At 34.6% G+C, this 19,722-nt stretch overlaps 2 protein-coding genes across 5 annotated transcripts; one reads left to right on the top strand and one right to left on the bottom strand.

Annotated features, from left to right (window-relative positions):
- The first annotated feature begins 11,708 nt into the window (after nt 1–11,708).
- Nucleotides 11,709–14,894, top strand: LOC104732404 (uncharacterized). Of its 2 annotated transcripts, XM_010451949.3 has the most exons (12): nt 11,709–12,084; nt 12,203–12,313; nt 12,398–12,498; nt 12,596–12,665; nt 12,750–12,819; nt 12,894–12,950; nt 13,034–13,101; nt 13,200–13,280; nt 13,360–13,437; nt 13,507–13,662; nt 13,754–13,906; nt 13,998–14,287. In XM_010451949.3, exons 1-12 carry the CDS (start codon nt 11,929–11,931, stop codon nt 14,079–14,081), a joined length of 1,185 nt encoding a protein of 394 aa, XP_010450251.1. In that variant the 5' UTR covers nt 11,709–11,928; the 3' UTR covers nt 14,082–14,287. The 2 variants fall into 2 exon arrangements, with proteins under 2 accessions (XP_010450251.1, XP_087335838.1); XM_087479712.1 differs by lacking the exons at nt 13,507–13,662; nt 13,754–13,906; nt 13,998–14,287 and adding an exon at nt 14,787–14,894.
- On the bottom strand, nt 14,137–17,328 carry LOC104732403 (uncharacterized). Of its 3 annotated transcripts, none has more exons than XM_010451946.3 (14): nt 17,154–17,328; nt 16,588–16,710; nt 16,431–16,490; nt 16,207–16,308; nt 16,034–16,108; nt 15,838–15,956; nt 15,646–15,747; nt 15,432–15,548; nt 15,274–15,339; nt 15,106–15,172; nt 14,951–15,004; nt 14,746–14,865; nt 14,621–14,653; nt 14,137–14,521 (listed from the first exon to the last, which is right to left on the bottom strand). In XM_010451946.3, exons 1-14 carry the CDS (start codon nt 17,181–17,183, stop codon nt 14,423–14,425), a joined length of 1,167 nt encoding a protein of 388 aa, XP_010450248.1. In that variant the 5' UTR covers nt 17,184–17,328; the 3' UTR covers nt 14,137–14,422. The 3 variants fall into 3 exon arrangements, with proteins under 3 accessions (XP_010450248.1, XP_010450250.1, XP_010450249.1); XM_010451948.3 differs by lacking the exon at nt 17,154–17,328 and adding an exon at nt 16,878–17,140; XM_010451947.3 differs by lacking the exon at nt 17,154–17,328 and adding an exon at nt 16,991–17,111.
- Between the last annotated feature and the right edge of the window lie 2,394 nt (nt 17,329–19,722).

The following is a 19,722-nucleotide window of genomic DNA, read 5'->3' as shown; positions in this document are numbered from 1 at the left end:
TCGATCGACACTGGCCCAAACATGGTGTCGACCGAAACCCACTTGGTGTCGATCGACACTGATCCCGCAGACACGTTATACTCGAAGCAGATCGTCGAATCTCCGTTTCCAATCCTTTCCAAACTCACCCAAAAGCTTCAGGAACCTATAATAACCATAACACAACCACCACAAGCAAGAACAACACCACAAAACACAACAAATCAAGCAAACAAAGGATTCTCAGGCTTAGCTAAGCCATGGTCATGCACTCACCTCTTTGCAGGAAGATTCTGACGAATCCAACACCTTAGGAAGCTTCTCCTTCGTCTTTAGCTCTAGCTTTCCACTCCACAGGAACAGATCTCACCCCACAAGCCTAGAAATCCCACAATCTCTCCCAAAAACCTCAAGAACACTTCCTCTCCTTTTCTCTCTGTCTCAAACGGCATAACACCACCAAAAATACGACCTAGATCGTTCCCCCACTTAAATATGACGGTTCAATGGTTTTCCTTAAACCAAACCGATCCAAATTGACGAATTAAACGATCTGGTCGAATTAAATGATCTGGTCGAACCAGAAAAGCTGGTGTCGATCGACACTACCCTGGTGTCGATCGACACCCATCCTCAAAATCCCTAATTTTGGTTCACAGATGTTACAATTCTCCCCCTCTAACAAAAGATTCGTCCTCGAATCTGAACACACCGCCACTCATCCACAAAACTCATCAAACCACCATCGCAACGGTTTGCACCATCCAACCATCTGGTCTACAGCAACCAGGACACCACTGGTCCAAACCACCCTGACCCCACTGGTCAACACAATCAGACCCCATTGGTCAAACCAAACCAGAATCTACCGGTCAACTCAAACCAGACTCTCTCAACCATCACAACTCTGGTCCCCCGACCAGCATCCACCTGACCCTCCCGGTTCACACACAACAACCCCGAGATTGAACCCCCATCAATTCCGAGATCCCGCACCCGATCTCAACCTGAAACCTGAGATTGAACCCCCATCAATCTCCTAAATCCACATCCGGTCACAATAGAAAAATTTGAGATTGAACCCCCATCAATCTCCTTAATCCACTTCCGGTTACAATGGAAAATCTGAGATTGAACCCCCATCAATCTACTTAATCCACTTCCGGTTACAATGCTTATCCCCACGTCCTTGAAACTTTTGTCACCAACTCATCTGCTCTTAGGTCGTAACCTTCAAGCCATACCGATCACACTCTCAGACCCCCCTGTCTTCGAGCACACTCTCAGACCCCCCTTCTTCGAGTCATACCGTCTCACCCTCAGGTCGTCACCCTCGAGATCTTGGTACCAAGAGAACCCCCATCTCCTCAGGAGAACCCCCATCTCCTCTGCCACCCTCAAGACCACAGTCCCTCAAGCTATCGGTATCTAGGGAACCCCCTGTCCCCTTAGGAGAACCCCCATCTCCTCATGAGTTGTTTAGGACCCCCCACCCTTATAGCAATCGGTCATAACATCTATAAGCATTTCTCCAACCGGGACCACCCCCCGTGATCCGTGTAGAACACCTCAATGTCCTACCAACACCATAATCTCTCCCAGAATGTCACCACTGTCATGGCCACCCCCAGGCCTAACTCCAAACATCTCAAACACTGTGGATGTCCCCCCGCACCCTTTCCAAAAATGGACAAGTTCTAGCTGCCAAAAAAAAAACTTTCCATTTATGGAAACTTTCCAATTTTAGAAATCCCACGCAAATTGCTTTCCACATGACACACAAGTCAAAAATCCAAAAGAACTTCATTTGAAAAACATCCACACCCACCAATCACCGCCAACGGTATTTCCCGATACCAGCGTGATCCACCACTTTCCAACAACTTTCAATAGCCAACTGCACCTCCCACACAAAAGCTAAAAAAACACTACACAAATAACATCACACAAAATCACTTACCATGGAATCTCATTGAAGGCTCGAAGAGGATGATACTAGGACTCCATACCACAATAAATTGACTAACTACTCATAATCAATTTCTATCTCACAACAACATGTATCAAGCAACAGGAAAATAATTCACCCAATTAAATTCCTAACCGCTCTAACCATCCACTTAACCATCCTAGAACCATAAAGGCTCTGATACCAAATTGAAACGACCCGACCCGTTTTTTTTTTTTAATAATAAATACAATATATAATTAAGCATCCCATACTACTTAATTAAACCGACCCAAACCACAACTTATCATTAAACCAATAACAACCAATAAGCACAGCGGAAACACAACAATAATACAAAACTATCATATCATCAATACAATAACATTCCTAACCATTCTAAACAACAACCTAACATCACTCTAACCAAGGTTCCAACATAAATCACATATAACCAACAACACACAAACGAGACCCTAGATCATCCTCCTCCTCATCGCCATGATTCCACGTCACAAACCTGCACACCACAAACAACAATTGAGATGCGTAAGTATTATCACAAATACTTAGTGAGGCAATCCTCCCATCTACTAGGCTATACACACAAGCAACTGAGATTCCAGTGTTTAACAAACAGCAAATAAACACAACAAACCGGGAAAACATCGCAACACACAAGTTGGTGTCGACCGACACCAGTGTGGTGTCGATCAACACTGGCCCAAACATGGTGTCGATCGACACCGATCCCGCAGACACGTTCTACTCAAAGTCGATCATCGAATCTCTGTTTCCAATCCTCTCCAATCCGTTCCAAACTCATCCAAAAGCTTCAGGAACCTATAATAACCATAACACAACCACCACGAGCAAGAACAACACCACAAAACACAACAAATCAAGCAAACAAAGGATTCTTAGGCTTAGCTAAGCCATGGTCATGCACTCACCTCTTTGCAGGAAGATTCTGACCAAAAGATGACGAATCCAACACCTTAGGAAGCTTCTCCTTCGTCTTTAGCTCTAGCTCTCCACTCCACAGGAACATATCTCACCCCACAATCCTAGAAATCCCACAATCTCTCCCAAAAACCTCAAGAACACTTCCTCTCCTTTTCTCTCTGTCTCAAACGGCGTAACACCACCAAAAACACGACCTAGGTCATTCCCCCACTTAAATATGACGGTTCAATGGTTTTCCTTAAACAAAACCGACCCAAATTGACGAATTAAACGATATGGTCGAATTCAATGATCTGGTCGAACCAGAAAAGCTGGTGTCGATCGACACTATCCTGGTGTCGATCGACACCCATCCTCAAAATCCCCAATTTTGGTTCACGGATGTTACAGATATCACCTATTGAATTGGGAATTAGATATATGTTTTTTACCTACCTACTTACACTAGTAATGTGAACATCGATCGAAAATGTTCTTCTGTTTCAGGGTTGTATCGCTTTGTATGTCTCCTCATGTCTGCTTCTCTCGACCGAAGTGTCATACTTTGGGATCTTCGTGTTAATGCCTCGCAGGTTAGTTTTCCAGTTTTACATAGTCTGAGAATTTCTCCATGAAAATTAGAACAATTTTTCTCGATTTAGCCTCTCTTCTTTAATTGTCTCTATGTGAATGTATATGGTTTCATGATTTAGGCTTGCCCTTTTAGTCAATAGGGAATTCTACATCTTCGTGGTAGGCCTGCAGTTGTGTATGACCAACAAGGCATGCAGTTACACACGTTTTTGGTTTGTGTGTTAACAAAATAAAATATATGTAGCGAACCATTGTTTTAGAGGCTGTAGCGCCACAAGATCTGTGGATATGGCACGCGTTTTTTTGACCTTCAGGTACATTAAACGATATTAATGTTCTTGATCGCTCTCCAGTATTTGATGATATACTACATGGTCATGCTCTGAAAGTAAATAACATTGTCAACGGCCGGGAGTATAATTTGGCTTACTATCTCACCAATGGTATTTATCCAAAATAGGCTACTTTTATCCAATCTATTCAGATTCCAGCAGATCCAAAGGCATCCTTGTTTGCTACATGTCAAGAAGCTGTCCGTAAAGATGTCGAGCGTGCTTTTGGAGTCTTGCAAGCTCGCTTCGCCATAGTCAAAAACCCGGCTCTTGTCCATGATAAGGAAACAATTGAAAAGATAATGAGAGCGTGTATCATACTTCACAACATGATAGTAGAAGACGAACGAGATGGATATACACAGATTGATCCAACAGAATTCGCACAAGCAGAAGCACACAGAACTTCACATGTGGACTCTACAGTTTCAACTGATATACCTTCAAATGTCAGCAATATGATGACCATGCTCAGCAAGCGGAAGGAATTTCGTAATCAACAAAAACATGAACAATTGAAGGATGATTTAGTTGAGAATATCTAGCAAAAGTTTGGCACAAATCAAGATTACAACTAAACTTTTTCTCCATTTGTAATTCCTACTTCTATTTTAATATGTTTTTATGTTTTGTATGTTTAAAAGTTTATGAAATGCAATAATTTTCCATTTTAATAAAATATTTAAACTAATTGTTCTACTTAAATTAATTATATTTTAAAAATATTTTTTTTTTCAAAATTAAGAACCCTAATAAGAGTCTACCAATGGAAGAGTATAATTTTATGGAAAAAGATGCTCAGCTACACGAAGTGTCACTCAATACATGGCCACACATCCCAACTTTAAAAATGTATTGCTAACTACACCAAGTAAATGTATTGCATGGTCACATATACCAACAATATGATGGCATGTGCTCAACATCATTATCATTTTATTCCGGTATATCGTTTATCAGAATCCGGCGTTGACCAATGTTGACCAACCAATTTTTTTTAAAAACAAATTATTTTATTATAGTATTAGAAAGGAAAAAATAAAACTGTTTTATAGAATAATTTATGGCCTTTTAATAATTAACAAAATATCTATATTCATTATAAATATATATTTTATATTTGTTAATGCAATCAATCTTATAATAGTTTTTGTTTTCAATTGTAAAACTTAACTATAAATAAATTAAAAACCAAAATTTTTAAGATATTAAAACTTTTATTTTACCACATATCCTACTATATTAATTGAGAAGTACAAATATGAAACTAACCTTATAATTTTTTATGAATATGTTGTGATTTGAATTTTTAAAAACAAAAATATCTTATTCAATCTATGAAGAAAAAATGTGTGTTTTAATGTTCCACATCAGTGGGCTGGTAAAACTAAATTTATGTGGTTGATAAATTAAGAAATTTTATTTGCTCACAATTACAATATTATAATTACTTTAAAATATTTCACAAAATAATGATGCAAATAAAACAAACAAACAAACAATATATAACTGTAATATACATCAAAAAAATTAAAATACTATAATATTCTAAAATAATTAGTATTCAGAAAGATATATGTAAATTTACCAAATAATTGCAATATTAAGTAAATATTGTCTCAAACAATATAACTTTTTTAAAAAATATCCTAGTGTATGAGTAAATGACTTTTATTTCAGTAGTTCTAATGATTTTGATATAATTTGGGTTTGATTCTAACGAGTTCATATAATGATTTTGATATTGAAGAATATTTTTTGCATTTAAATAATTTAAAAAAAAAAAAATTTGGTTAACAATGTATAATATGTAATTTCCATATTTTATTTATTATAACATGAATTTTCCGGTTTTAGTTTAGGTTTCAATATCTTAAAAACTGTTAATGATTTTTATTTTCAGTTTTATTTAAGTTTTGAACTTAAAAAAAAACTAACTATTATAAGATTGAATGCATTAAACATATATAATATATCTTTACATTGGATATAGATATGTTTTTTTAACCATAAATGATTCAACAAAACAATTTTTTTTTGTTTAAAATACTAAAAAATAAGAAAATTGTTGGTCAACACCGGTCAGACCTAGTCAACGTCGGCCAGACTTAATCAATGCCGGATTCTGACAAACCGTATACCAGAATAAAATGATCATGATGTTGAGCACATGCCATCATATAGTTGATACATGTGACCATGCAATACATTTACTTTGTGTAGTTAGCTATACGTTTTTAAAGTTGGGATGTGCGGTCATGTATTCAGCTATACTTTGTGTAGCTCACTATCTTTTTTCCTAATTTTATTCAACAACAAAAACTTCTTATTTTGTAAAAGTACACTTTTTAATCATATATATAAAAGTAGAGTTCCGATCTTTTCTTATTGGCTGTTCGATATTTACTAGGTTTTCTAATTTAATGACTCTTAAATTGCTCCACGATCTTGGTTTTAATTGTTACCATTAAATAGTTGATACCATCTCCTAAAATGTAGCCAAATCGTCACTCATTTATTTCCATACAAACAAAATTTAACCATGATCTCCTTAAATGTTATAAAATCGTAACTCCTCACATCTCATATAAAAAAAAAACGAGACAAAATCCTCTTAATTACGCCACGATCTTCCTCTTAATTGTTTCCCTTAAATGGGTCAACAATTCTCTTTATAAAAAACAAAATTGACACTATAAATTATAAAAAAAATTCTATATTCCTAAAAAAGGTGGCTTTGTACCGTCTTCAGCAATGGACAACTGTATGTCGCCTTCTCACGAGTCACTTCTGCCCAAGGGCTAAAGGTCGTAAACATGAAGCCTCTTCATGACCAATCAACAGTCAGTAATGTAGTCTACAAAGAAATTTTCAACGGTCTACCACGGACAAACAGTAAGCCTTCTTTTCTATATTTCCCACAGAACAAATAACAGCCTCTACATATCTTACATATCTTATTGCAGGACATCAAGACGTTTAGCCAAATATGCGAAACAAGACCTCGCCACTACCAAAAGTACGTTATAACAAAGAGGCTGTATCCCTCTCTTCAAACTTTTTTTTAGGCGCAAAACAGACAACACTTTATCAGTCTCTTTATTATATGTTATTTCATCACGACTGAAAATCCAGTTGTTTTGGTGGTAACAGGAAAACAAAAAAACAAAGAGCAACCCCATTTCAGGCCACAAAAAATATCACAACTGCAAACTGGGCAGGGGATTGCAATGTCGCCAGATTAGGCCTGAAACAACGTTTACTTACTCTGTACTTTTCTGAGAAAACAATATCCCCAGATGAAAAAAATTTGATACTTTAACATTTGTTCCAATTACTCTGTATTGTACCTATTGTTTGAAACTCTATTAAAACGACACGGGATAGGGGCCCAGGTGAAAAAAATGGATGACCCTTATTTGAACAGAGAGCCCGAAAATTGATCAACGACCCAACAAGTAAATGCCGGCTTTGTTGACCCTATATATACTCAGACTAACAGGAAAAAAATATAAAATGGCCTCTTAAAAAAAAACCGAAGGCCTAATTGAGGCCCACACACCCAAAATACAAAACAAAAAAGACCGTACGTTATCCCCATAAACCACGACTGCAGCATTAAAATTCAAATTAAACTCAAATTCTAAAAGCGACAATAATATCTCTATATGACCGAAACGTAAAACACCCAGCAAAGGAAAACGGAAACTTATTACTAAATGACGTAATACAAAATAAAAACCCATAAATGCAAAATACAAAGAGTACTCTCCGAGAACATTATATATATAAAGAAATAGAGCAAATAAGTACCAAAATAACAAAAGAAACATACAATGAATCCGATGGCAAATATCAGATTTTCAAACCACTCTCGCCCAATACAAAAGTACCATCAATCATCTTCGCCTGAAAATCAACAGACCACTACAAAACCAGTTCAATATCAACTACTCAAGCACAAACACAAACATCCCCTCACGAGACCAACACCTGCATAATATGCCTAGACAACCTAAGAGGCGAAAGGAAATCACTATTTTGTCTTGCAATCACAAATCACTATTTTGTCTTGCAATCACAAGTTCTATTTTCATTGCATAACTCCATGGTTAAACTCTAATATATGTTGTCCTACTTGTAGGAACGAAAACATACTTATTTAATATATTTAAAAAAGCAGATGATTAATCGAAATAAACATTTTCCCAAATTTTTATAATTCCATCAATGTGAGTGTACTAATTACTATGAAAAACACTCAAACTGAAGTTCATAAAATAATATGAGAAAACTAAATTAGTATGTCATATCAAAAGTAATATTTTATATTTGAAATATTATGTCTTAAGTGTTGAGTTAATAAAAAAAACCATGTGTAAGTTCAAATTTGGAAGGAAACACTTGGAATCCTTTTCTAAAAAGTCAAGACAAATATAATAATAATTAACTCACTTTAAAAAGCATGAAAAGCCATTTAACACAAAGATAACTTTTATCCAATCATTCTACATTCATTCCTCTCACAAATTTATTTATTTTTCTTTAAAACAATGTGGAAGGTTATATTTAAATATTACAAAATACTGTAATTAGCTAAACTTATAGTCACATATATATAATATATATACATATGAAATTATATAACTAAAATTTTACATCCATACTTCGCTCCATCATTTCCTTAACTCAAAACCATATATTACATAAGCAGTTAATGAGAAAATATAAAATACAATAAATATTTTGGGAAAGGTATCAGTCAATGAAACGATTGGATCCTCACTACCAAAAAACAACATCCTCATCATTCTTCAGACAACAATACTTGAAACATAATTTAAATTCAGACACAATAGCAACTATTATCCACATTAAAAAAGAAACATTAAGGGTTTGAATGGTAACTGCGGTTAGGGCGGCCAAATCCATCTGCGGTCTGAACCGCTCCATTTTTTAGGCGGACTACAGACCGCTGCGGACTAACTCTATTTGTATGCAAAAGTGGTCCGCAGTTGGTCCGCTGTGGTCTTGTCTCTGCTTTATTTGGACTGCACCACTGCGACCTATATTTGCTGAATGATAAATAAAAAGCGGTCCAATCCGCAGACGGATTTGTCGCACTCTAAATAAAATATAACCCCACAATTGTACATATCTAAAAGAAATGGTATAAAGATATGGTTTATATATACAAGTTACTTGATAACCCATATATGCCAACTTAAAACAAAATAATACAAAAGTGAAAACGGGGAAGACAAGAACATAAAAAAAAAGTACACTACACCACAACCCACGCGTTGCGTGGGCCAGCACCTAGTAAAAAAAATATAAGAGCTTCAAAATAAGAGCCTCCCAATGGAGATGCCCTTAGGGCATGATTATCGGGGGTTGTAAGGGGGGTTTTAAGATTTTTGGTAGATTAAAATTAAATCAAAAGAAAAGAAATTATGGAAGAGACTCTCTTATATAACAGACTGAAATCTATCATAAGAGACGCTACGTGTCCATTTGTTGTTGGCCAAGAGAATAATACAAAAGGGAAAAAAAAAATTTTCTCTCTTTCTCTCCCGATCGGTGGCGATTTGAAGGAGTAGGTGATTCAATCAGAAGAGATTGGATCAATCTCCGCTAACTCTCTCCACTCCCCTCCCTCCATCGTTCCTCGTCGTCCCGTTGATCCTTCCTTCGCCGCCTCTCTCTGCCGTTCTTCTCTCGTCTGGTTCCGCAACGACCTCCGCGTCCACGACAACGAGGCTATCAGCTCCGCTAATGACGAGTGCGTCTCCGTTTTGCCCATTTACTGCTTCGATCCTAGAGATTACGGGAAGTCATCTTCTGGATTCGACAAGACGGGGCCTTTCCGCCCAGTTTCTGATTGAGTCGGTCTCAGAGCTCCGGAAGAGTCTCCAAAAGTCCAGGTTTCTGTTTTCTTCATCTCTTCTTAGCTTAGCTTTGATTCATCTCATAGCCAGGTTTAGTTTGTTTATAAAATAGGTGGATACTTGTTGGATTTTTCAAAGGTTTGAAATTTAGCCAATTGGTTCCAGTTCTATAAGTGAAGAGCTACCCTTAGAGACATACTCATATGGATAAATACTAGGTATATAGTGTTAACAGTTTTAGCTCCGTTTGAAGGTCCATGAATTCTTTATAGGATCAATCAACGTTTCTCCTTCGGTCCAATATGTGTCTGCTGCTCACTTACACCTTTTCCTGCTGCTATAAACTTTGTAGAGAGATTATCTGATGTTGCTCTGCTCTCTCCTCTTAACTGGCCCATGACTCCAACACCTTCCTCTCATGGTCTTAAATTGTCCAGAAACAGCTCTAAATCTTCAAAGGTTTGATTTTTACGAAACCCACTTTCTCAATCTTGTTTCCACTTCCTTGTGCGTTTCTTTTTTGTTTAGTGATATTGAGTTTGGTTATGATCATGAGTTTTGAAAAGATGCAAGAGCTTTGAGTTTTAAAAAGATGCAAGCGCTTTATGAGCATTCTGCAGAATATGAAGGGAAGCATGAACCGAAGAAGCTAGATGAGCTAGGGAATGTTCAGATTGCTTATCGCCGTAGGGTCAACAAACTTAGCCAATTTCGATGAGGAAGTTCAGATTGCTTATCGCCGTAGGGTCAACAAACTGAAGAAAGGTGATTTTGTTGATGAGAGCTCTGCTACTACTGAATCTGATCTTGATTCAGTTCTCTTCCTGGATGGGTGGTGATCGTGATGGTACATTTCTATAAGTCCTTCTCCCATAGCTCTCTTATTCTCGCTCAATGGCTTTATTCATGTCACTGACTCACAAGCTCTTTGTTTTTGCAGGTAACCCAAGGGGTACACCTGAAGTCACTATAGATGTTTGCTTGTTAGCTAGAATGATGGCTGCTACTATGTACTTTAACCAAATCGAAGATCTTATGTTTGAGGTTTGATCCTGAGATCATTTTTCAGTTGAGTCCAACCACTGCAATCTAGTTGCAAAGGTTTTGAGTCCAACCACTGCAATCTAGTTACAAAGGTTTTGAGTCCAACCATTTTTCAGTTGAGTCATTTTTCAGTATGTACCAACCATTCCTTGGATTTAGCCAAAGAGTTTATGTCTTCAGTGATGAAACAAATCAAGGATGTTGTTCTTGCTGTTTTTTTTTGCTTCAAATTCGTTGTAATTTTCTGTTGTGTAAGCTAGCAAATGGTTTGTTACCCCCAGACACTTGGTAACTATCCTGCAATCATTTTTTTTGTCATACTCATCTTTTTACATCAATTTCTGTAATACTTGCTGTTAATCATTAATGACGAGTGTTTGTTCTTTCAACTCTCTCCATGCACAGAGGTTTTGGGTTATCGAGTATTTAAAGCAATCTATTTTGAGTATTTCTAGTTTAGAGATCATATCAGGACTGGATCAATATACTTCGAATATGATCTATGGGGGTGGGGACATTGTATATGAATACAACAAGATGATTTGGTTGAGAATATTTGGGTAAAATTTGGAGCTAATTAGTATTAAAATTAATCGTTCTCTCTATTTATAAATTGCACTTCTGTTGTAATATGTATTAATGTTTTATTATGTTTTGTATGTTTGAAAATTAATAAAAATGGAATATTTCTTTAATTTTGTAAAATCTTAAATGTTTACATATTTATACCACTTCTATTCTATTTATAATTTTAAAATAAAAAAACAATATTTTCAAAAATAAGAGACCCAAAATAAGAACCTACCAATAAAAAAGAAAATTATATCTAAGAGATCATGAGTTCTTATATTCCAAACAGTACACAATTAATTCATAAAAAATTTAAGAACTCCCCTTATATGAACCCCCAATAAACTTGCTCCTTTCCAACAGAGTTAACCTTTTTAATTTTATGTTTTGGAATATGGGATAAGCATTAAAACGCAGCGTTTTGCTGACAATTAGTGAGAGAAAAATCTGTTTTAACTTTTCGGGAGAAAAATCTTTGATTCCTCCGTCACGGCAAAACGAGGAACCCAGTCAACCACATAAAGCCTTATCTGACTCCTGCCGCGAAGCAACCGGTTTAAACCACCAATTTGTACTCTCTCTCTCTCTTCTCTCTCTAATTCTCATCCGTACCAAAGAAAGCTAAAAAATGGCTGTTCATATTCAGAACCCTAACTTTTTCTACACTCATCATCTCCGATCACGTCTAACTTCATCCTCTGCATCACCTTCCTCATATCTCTTTCCCAGACACTCTGCTTCAAAATATCATCACAGCTTCATCTGCAAATCCAATGACAAAGATGTATTTTTTTTTCTTCCTATAAATCAGAATTATCGGTGTTTACAATAAAAAGCTATAATTGAATGGTTCCTTCTACTTCTTCTTCTTCTTCTTCTTCTTCTTCTTCTTCTTCTAACAGGATTATCTCATTGATGCTCCTGTTTCTGTTGGAGATGGTTTCTCTTTCAGTGGAGGGAAGTATTCAGATCAACCGAGTCCATCAGATGAGTGGCTCAAGCAAGGCAAATGGGTAGAGGAAAAAAAAAAAAAGGATACAACGTCTACTTTGCTATAATAGATACATAGCTTTTGATTGAACATTTTGATTCTGCAGGTTAAAGCTCATAGAGTTGGTGGATCAGGTGTAGAAGCAAAAGATCCGATTTTCGGATTAACAATGGGAGCTAGCTCTCAAGCTTCAAAAGACCTTTTCCGGTAAAAACACACTTTGAGAGTACTTAAAAAGTTTTCTAGTCTTTTTATCTTTGCATTAATGGCTTAAGGGTGTCTATGATTCTGTTTCCATATATAGATGGTTTTGTGTGGAATCCGGGAGTGTAGACAGTCCTCCTGTTGTACTCATCCATGGATTCCCATCTCAGGTAATATAATATTCCCTTCAAACACATCATCTTCTTACATATTTTTTTTTGAGGATGTTTTTTTTTTTTTTTTGGTGTGACTAGGCTTACTCTTACCGGAAAACTCTTCCTGTGCTTTCAAAGAACTACCGCGCCATTGCTTTCGATTGGCTAGGTGACTACTTTCCCTGAGTTTTTTCTTGTCTGTGTGAAAGAACCCATTTCCTGATTTTTTTTTTTGCATAATAGGATTTGGATTTTCTGACAAGCCTCAGGCTGGATATGGATTCAACTATACAATGGACGGTAACATGATATTAAACCCCGCTTATCGATCAAGAAACCGAGAGAGTTTCAAGATTTATCAGAATGATCTGTGGCTTTTGCAGAGTTTGTTTCGTCGCTTGAGTCATTCATTGATGAAGTAACTACCAGTAAGGTCTCACTTGTGGTGCAGGTAGGTAGTAGTAGCATCACTTCATTTCTCACTGAAATAGAAATATTTCAGATTTTGTCATGAGTGTATTAACTTCTCTGCTTTGATGTTTTTGTCAGGGCTACTTCTCAACTGCTGTTGTAAAATATGCTAGAACCCGACCTGACAAGATCAAGAATCTCATACTCTTGAACCCTCCTGTAAGAAACGAACATAAAAAAACCTACCACATTCTTCTTATTATTAAAACTAACTTAGAACTTGTATATACGGTTTCAGCTCACACCCGAACATGCTAAACTTCCATCAACCTTGTCTGTATTCAGCAACTTTTTGCTCGGGGAGATATTCTCTCAGGTTGGTTTCATCAAAGTTTGCTTCTGCAAATGTTCTGTACAACAAATTCCTGATTTATTAAAGCAATAGGATCCTCTAAGAGCAAGCGACAAGCCTTTGACAAGCTGCGGTCCTTACAAAATGAAAGAAGACGATGCAATGGTTTACCGAAGACCTTATCTCACCTCAGGTTCTTCTGGTTTTGCCCTTAACGCCATCAGCAGGACCATGAAGAAGGAGCTTAAGGTTCTTTAATAAAGACTTCCTTTCCCCATTCATCTTATTAGATATATTGTCAGAGAAAGATTGACATTTCACTGAAACTTTTACCTGACAGAAATATGCAGAAGAGATGAGGACATCACTGATGGATAAAAGCTGGAAAATCCCAACCACCGTGTGCTGGGGACAACGAGACAGGTGGCTAAGCTATGAGGGAGTTGAAGAGTTCTGCAAGAGTTCAGGACACAACCTCGTTGAAATGCCAAATGTAGTACCAGCTAGGCAGCTAATTTCCTTACATCTTTGAGACATTGCTAAACAACAAAGCTAACTGGAACTGATATTTTTGCCCTTATCAGGCTGGCCATCACGTACAAGAAGATTGTGGAGAGGAACTTGGACGAATAATCTCAAGAATCATAAGCAAATCTGCTCTATTCTAACTCGAGCTACTCCGCAAGAAGATTGGGAAAACTTTAAAAAATCATGAACAAACCATTTGTAAAAGCTCAACTTTATTCAAAACCTTCTGTAGTTCCAGTGGTACATATAACTCACCAGTAAGATTTTTGTGCTAAACTTTGAGGCTCTATAAAGTGAGATATAGTACAAATTTGTAACCTCCTATAAAAGAATTTAACTTGAGCTACATGTATACCTTCAGTAATTTGGTTAGATTCAGTACATCATTGATATGTCTGGTAATCATCTCTCCTTCCTTGGGGTCTTCATGGTGTTTATGTGCTTCTATATGTATATAATTGTGTATACAGAAAGCCATATCTCATGGTTGGAATCGGTCTATCCAGCACTCATCATTCTTCACAGCATTTCTCCATCTGTGTTTAAAAGTCTCTAATTCGGCGTAAGTCTGCTTCCGAACCTAGGTAATGTATTGTATCATAATGTGATTAGAGAGTTTAGTAATACAAAGCACTCTATGGATATTAAGATTAGAAAACTGATAGGTTACAAAGCTTACCTCAGATCTACCAGATGATGTTGATGATGGTTTCTGCGTGATAACAGTAATATAATAAGACAATGATGTGAATATCTTAAATGGTAAAAACAAGAGAGAGCAAATTATAGTAAAGAATTGCATACAGATATGTCTGAATCATGCTGAGTCTTGGTCTTGTTTTCAGCTGAACCTCCTAATGTAGGAAGACCCATATGAAGTATATACTCAGAATCAACAATGCCGATATTTTTGGTTCGATCACCCTATTCAAAGAAACAAGACAATACTGAGATAAAAACAAAACCAACAAATAAAAGGGTGTATTGGGTAGGCTCAGTCACAATTTACCTGCGCGCAATATCCAAGCTGAAAATCTATACCCCATCCGTGGTTTAAGTCATTCTGTAAAAGAATATAAAAACATCAATAACACAAAGTCAAGCATCTTGATGTTGATGGTCTTCATTGGTCTGTTGCATAAGTAGTTCAAACTTGTGCAATACCTGAATCATATGCCATGTACACCTCCAGGCTGCTCTGGAAAACACAGGAGCCATCATTTCAACAAATCTGTAGGTAGAGAGTTTCCTAATGAGTTTTCAGAATAAATACTATAAATTACAATGGTTAAGATTCCACTGAAGAAGGACATGGAGATTCAATTCCTGTACCCCGTGCAAGGAGGTGCAGTGCTATTCTCGTCGCACCTAGCCCGACCAATGACTTTGTATGTTCTCCTGGTTAACACCAAAACATTGCAATAAGATTTCTTCCATTCTTTTTTCTTCTCTTTGCTAAAATATTTTCTATTGGAACATGAGAGAAGTACCTATGTACTCTAGATTTGCTGTCCCGGGAGGTAAGTTGGTGATGCACTTCAGAGAAATTGGGATCAAGAGCAGGCTGTGATATTTCAAGCCCTTCTTCTTTAATAATTGAAACATACCTGACATTTTGCATTGCATTAGATACCACAAATATAAGTTTTACATCTTTTATCAAATGAGAAACAACTTTTTATATTCTTTGCATAGCATTTTTACCTTCTAGCATCAAAATGGTCAACACCAAGATCTTCATCCCATAGAAATATATAGGAATATGTTGAGACAATATCCGGGTGAAGAAAACGCTTAGCGAACCACCTAAAAAAAGAGTCATAAACATACATATATATATATATATATATATAAACAGTACAAGCCAAATGCTATAAATCAAAAAGCAGTTATTACCATTTGGTTTGGTTTACTACAGATATATGAATAGCAGTTTCACTCCACTCGAACTTCTTCCATTCATCCACAGCGCCATCATAATGAAAGAGCATCACAACGAACTCACTTGATGAAAACTGCCACATGGGAAAGTGGAGAAAAAGAACTGTTTCATTACCGAGAAGCGAAAAGGAAGGCATTGTCCGAGGTTTACCTTCTTGACAATCTTGTTAACACTTTCCTTCTGTTTTATTCCGGCTGCCATAGCTAATAAGTTGGGCTTTGGTTTCTGAACACATAGAAACAGAAAATGCATGTAGAGGTAATTAGAAATTGACTACAGAGAAGAGAAACTCGGGAACCGTTGGCAAACAGGTAAATAAATACCTTATTGCGCTTTGCTCCCCATAATGGTCGCATTTCCAAATCTGATGTACTTGCAACAATACCTCTCGGTAACGTCTCGCTACCAGGAGGCCTGAGTTGTGTCTAATTGAGCAAAGTAACATAAAAAAAAAAAAAAAAAAAAAAAAAAAACATGCCATTATTCAGATAGACAGTGGTACTTAGTTTTTAAGCATAGAAACTGAGCAGCTTCTTAAGCAACAGACCTTGCACATCTGCAGTTTTGCAAGATTTAGTCTAAAAATCGAACTCCATCCCGCAATCCCCTGTCAAATTATCATACTTAAACTCTTCTTTTAACATAATTCAGATTCAATATTATATAATGCTAAGAAGAATTGCAGTCTAAGAAGAAAATAATACCTCTTTATAGTCTACTGTAATAAATGCATTCCCTAAAAGGAAGACCATTGCAAGAAAAAACACTAAAGAGAACAAGCGACGAAGAGACGAGCCCTTTCGTTTGTGATTCATACTTAATGATACCTGAAAAAAAGAAAACGAATAAGAAGACCCAAAACACAATTAAACTCAAACCACAAGTACCTCAATCTGCAATCACTAGTATTTATTTATATCACCACAAGTAGTATGATCTCATTCAATAGCAATAAAGATTCAAGATTGTGAAAGAAGAGTATAAAACTATTAACTGTCTGAATACAACAGACATTGCAGAGCTACGGATTTGAGAATTAGACAACCCAAACAAAATCTGTTCGGCTTCCATAATGATTTATACTAACACAGAAAGAAAATAAAAGACCTGAAATTTCATAACTTTTTTTGTTTTTTTTCATCTATTTCGAAAAAAACCCTTGAAACCCAGAAATGACAAAATGGGAAGAAATAAACAAAAGAACCAAACCAAGGTATTTTAATGGAACAAGACAAGAAGAAAAGAACAAAGAGCAAGGAAAAAAACTTACGGAGCTCAAAATCTTGGGTTTCTTGTTCATCTTTCAAGAACAGTGGTCTAAAAGCTAAGCTCTTTCTTTATAAAAATTAAAAAAGAAAAAAAATCAAATAATAAGTAAAGTGTTGAGTCATCATATACAGTAGTGTTAAAATACCTTATTTTTGTCTGAAAATTAATTTGCTTTCCGTCAAGTTTGGTTATTTTACAATTATAAGTACCACTTTTCAATCCTTAAAGTTAGCTTCGTATAGAAAATAAAAATAAAAATAAAATAAAAATTGGTATGAAAGCAATTACATACTGTGAGTATAGTCAACGCTTAAACAAGAATTGAACTCCTTCAAAAAAACACAAAAAAAAAACAAAAAGAAACAAAGAATTGTACTCAACAGCGTTTACTAGAATCGGAATTTGCAAAACGTGTGTGCATCGTCGCAAAATCAGGTCATTAAAGGTCGCACGTGTATTGTTTCTTATGTATACAGTATTACCTCTCCGTTTTTCATGTAAGTTATATAACGTACATTGCGATGCAATTTCCATGTGACGACTTGCTTTTGGCCTTTGCTTCAATTTTTTTACAATCAACTTTTGGAAATTTTGAACAATTTTTAAATACTAAATAGTGCATTTTTTTTCAAATTTTTTAGTATCGTACAAACAGTATCTTTGTTAGTTATTTATTTCTGGAATAATATTTTTGTCTTAATTAAGAAAATAGATTCATTTACACTTAAATTAAAGAGACACGAAATTTGGTTTATAGAGAGTGCAAAACATAATTTATAATATAAAAAAAATAATTTTTGGTCAAATTAATAACAAGGAAGAATTTTCCAGCTTTATTGATTGCGGATCTCTTTGTAAACTGATTTACAACATCTCTATTAGTGATAGAAATGTAGTCTTTTAGTTAGACTAAAAACTTTAATAATAAATTTAAATATAATATAAATAATATAAAAGTGATATGTAGGGTAGAAAACATCTTAAAGAGATATTTTTAGGGTCTGAATGGTAACGGCGGATTTGGTAGTGCGGAACTAATAATTTGATAATGCGGTACGGTTCAACTGCAGTACGTGCGGGATAAAAGTATTTGCAGGACAAGTGCAGTTTATGCAAAATAAGCGGTACACAATAATGTTTAATTGGTGAAAAACTATTAGCTGTATTGTTAATAAGAAATAATTTCAGTTGTTAATCAGAAATTTTTTAAACATATGTTTTTCTTTCAAATTAAAAATTTCTGTTTTAAACATAAGTAAATTATATCACAAATTATTTTTTTTAATTTAAAAAACTGGATTGCAAAATTTATGTTTTTAATTTAAAAAACTGGATTGCAAAATTTTCATTTATGTTTTTTATTTATTTTATTTACAAATTATTTACATGTGTATATTTCTTGCATTTTTATTCTTATAAATTTGTTCTTGAAAATTAAAACTGATTTTTTATCATATATGAAGAAATAATGACGTAGATTATTTTCAGAGAAATTTGTTAATATATACAATGCTGATTAGTTCTTTTCAAATCATAAGTTAAAATAAACATAAATAAATATTTTATTTTATTCAGGTGCATTTTTTAAAACAACCAGCTGCATAATTGAAGGATCAAAAAACTAACACGGTCCATGAGTTATTACCCTCTTTGGAAAAACACAAATGAATCTTTTTTTCACTTTATGGAAAACGCAAACAACTGAATATAATTGTGATTGGTAACATCAACAATACTTTTTTTTTAACTCTTCAAATACACACTTCGAGTGCTTCCATTCAAGGCCTTGGTGTTTTCTCCCCAGAGACTCTTTTCTTCTCTCTCTAATAGAATCTTAAAATTATATTAAAAATTAGTGAAAATATACCAGTTTGACACAAATTAGGCAATTAATTGCTAGATTAACACTCCATCCAATAACTAGAATGACACAATTTTTAGGTAAAAAGACTAAAAACCCATAAACTTTAGAAATTTTTTTTTTTTTGAAAAAACGAAAAACCAAAAAATTATAGTATTTAATATTTTGATTTTAAAATATGATTAATGAAAAATATAAAATGATTAAAAAATATGATCTTTATTTTTTATATAATTTATAGAAATAATATATGATTTAAAATATAATGTATAAAGATATGATTTAAAAATATGAAGTTTAAGATTATATAGTTTAAATAATTTTTATAAAAAAAATATAATGTATGAAACTATAACTAAAAAATAATGTATATAACAAATATTAAAATAAGATTATGAAAATATAATATAATATATAAAAATATGATTTTAAATATGATGCTAAACTTTTAAATATAATTAGGAAAATTAATATGTATAAAATATGCTTTAAATATATGAGTTTAAAAATATGATTCATAATATAATTTATAAAAAATATAATTAATAAAAATATGACTGAGAAAAATATAACTTAAAACAAATCTATGTTTATTTTCTAATTTAATGTTTGGTTGACCAAAAAAAAATTTTGTTGTCAATATATTTATATTTTACATCTAATAAATCTGTTATCAAACACTATATTTTTGGAAGCAAACTAAAAACTG

Source organism: Camelina sativa, chromosome 12 (assembly GCF_030686135.1).
Source record: "Camelina sativa cultivar CO46 ecotype springtype chromosome 12, ASM3068613v1".
Lineage (NCBI taxonomy): Eukaryota > Viridiplantae > Streptophyta > Magnoliopsida > Brassicales > Brassicaceae > Camelina > Camelina sativa.
Note: the sequence above shows the minus strand (reverse complement) of the source record. Positions and strands in the feature narration are given on the sequence as shown.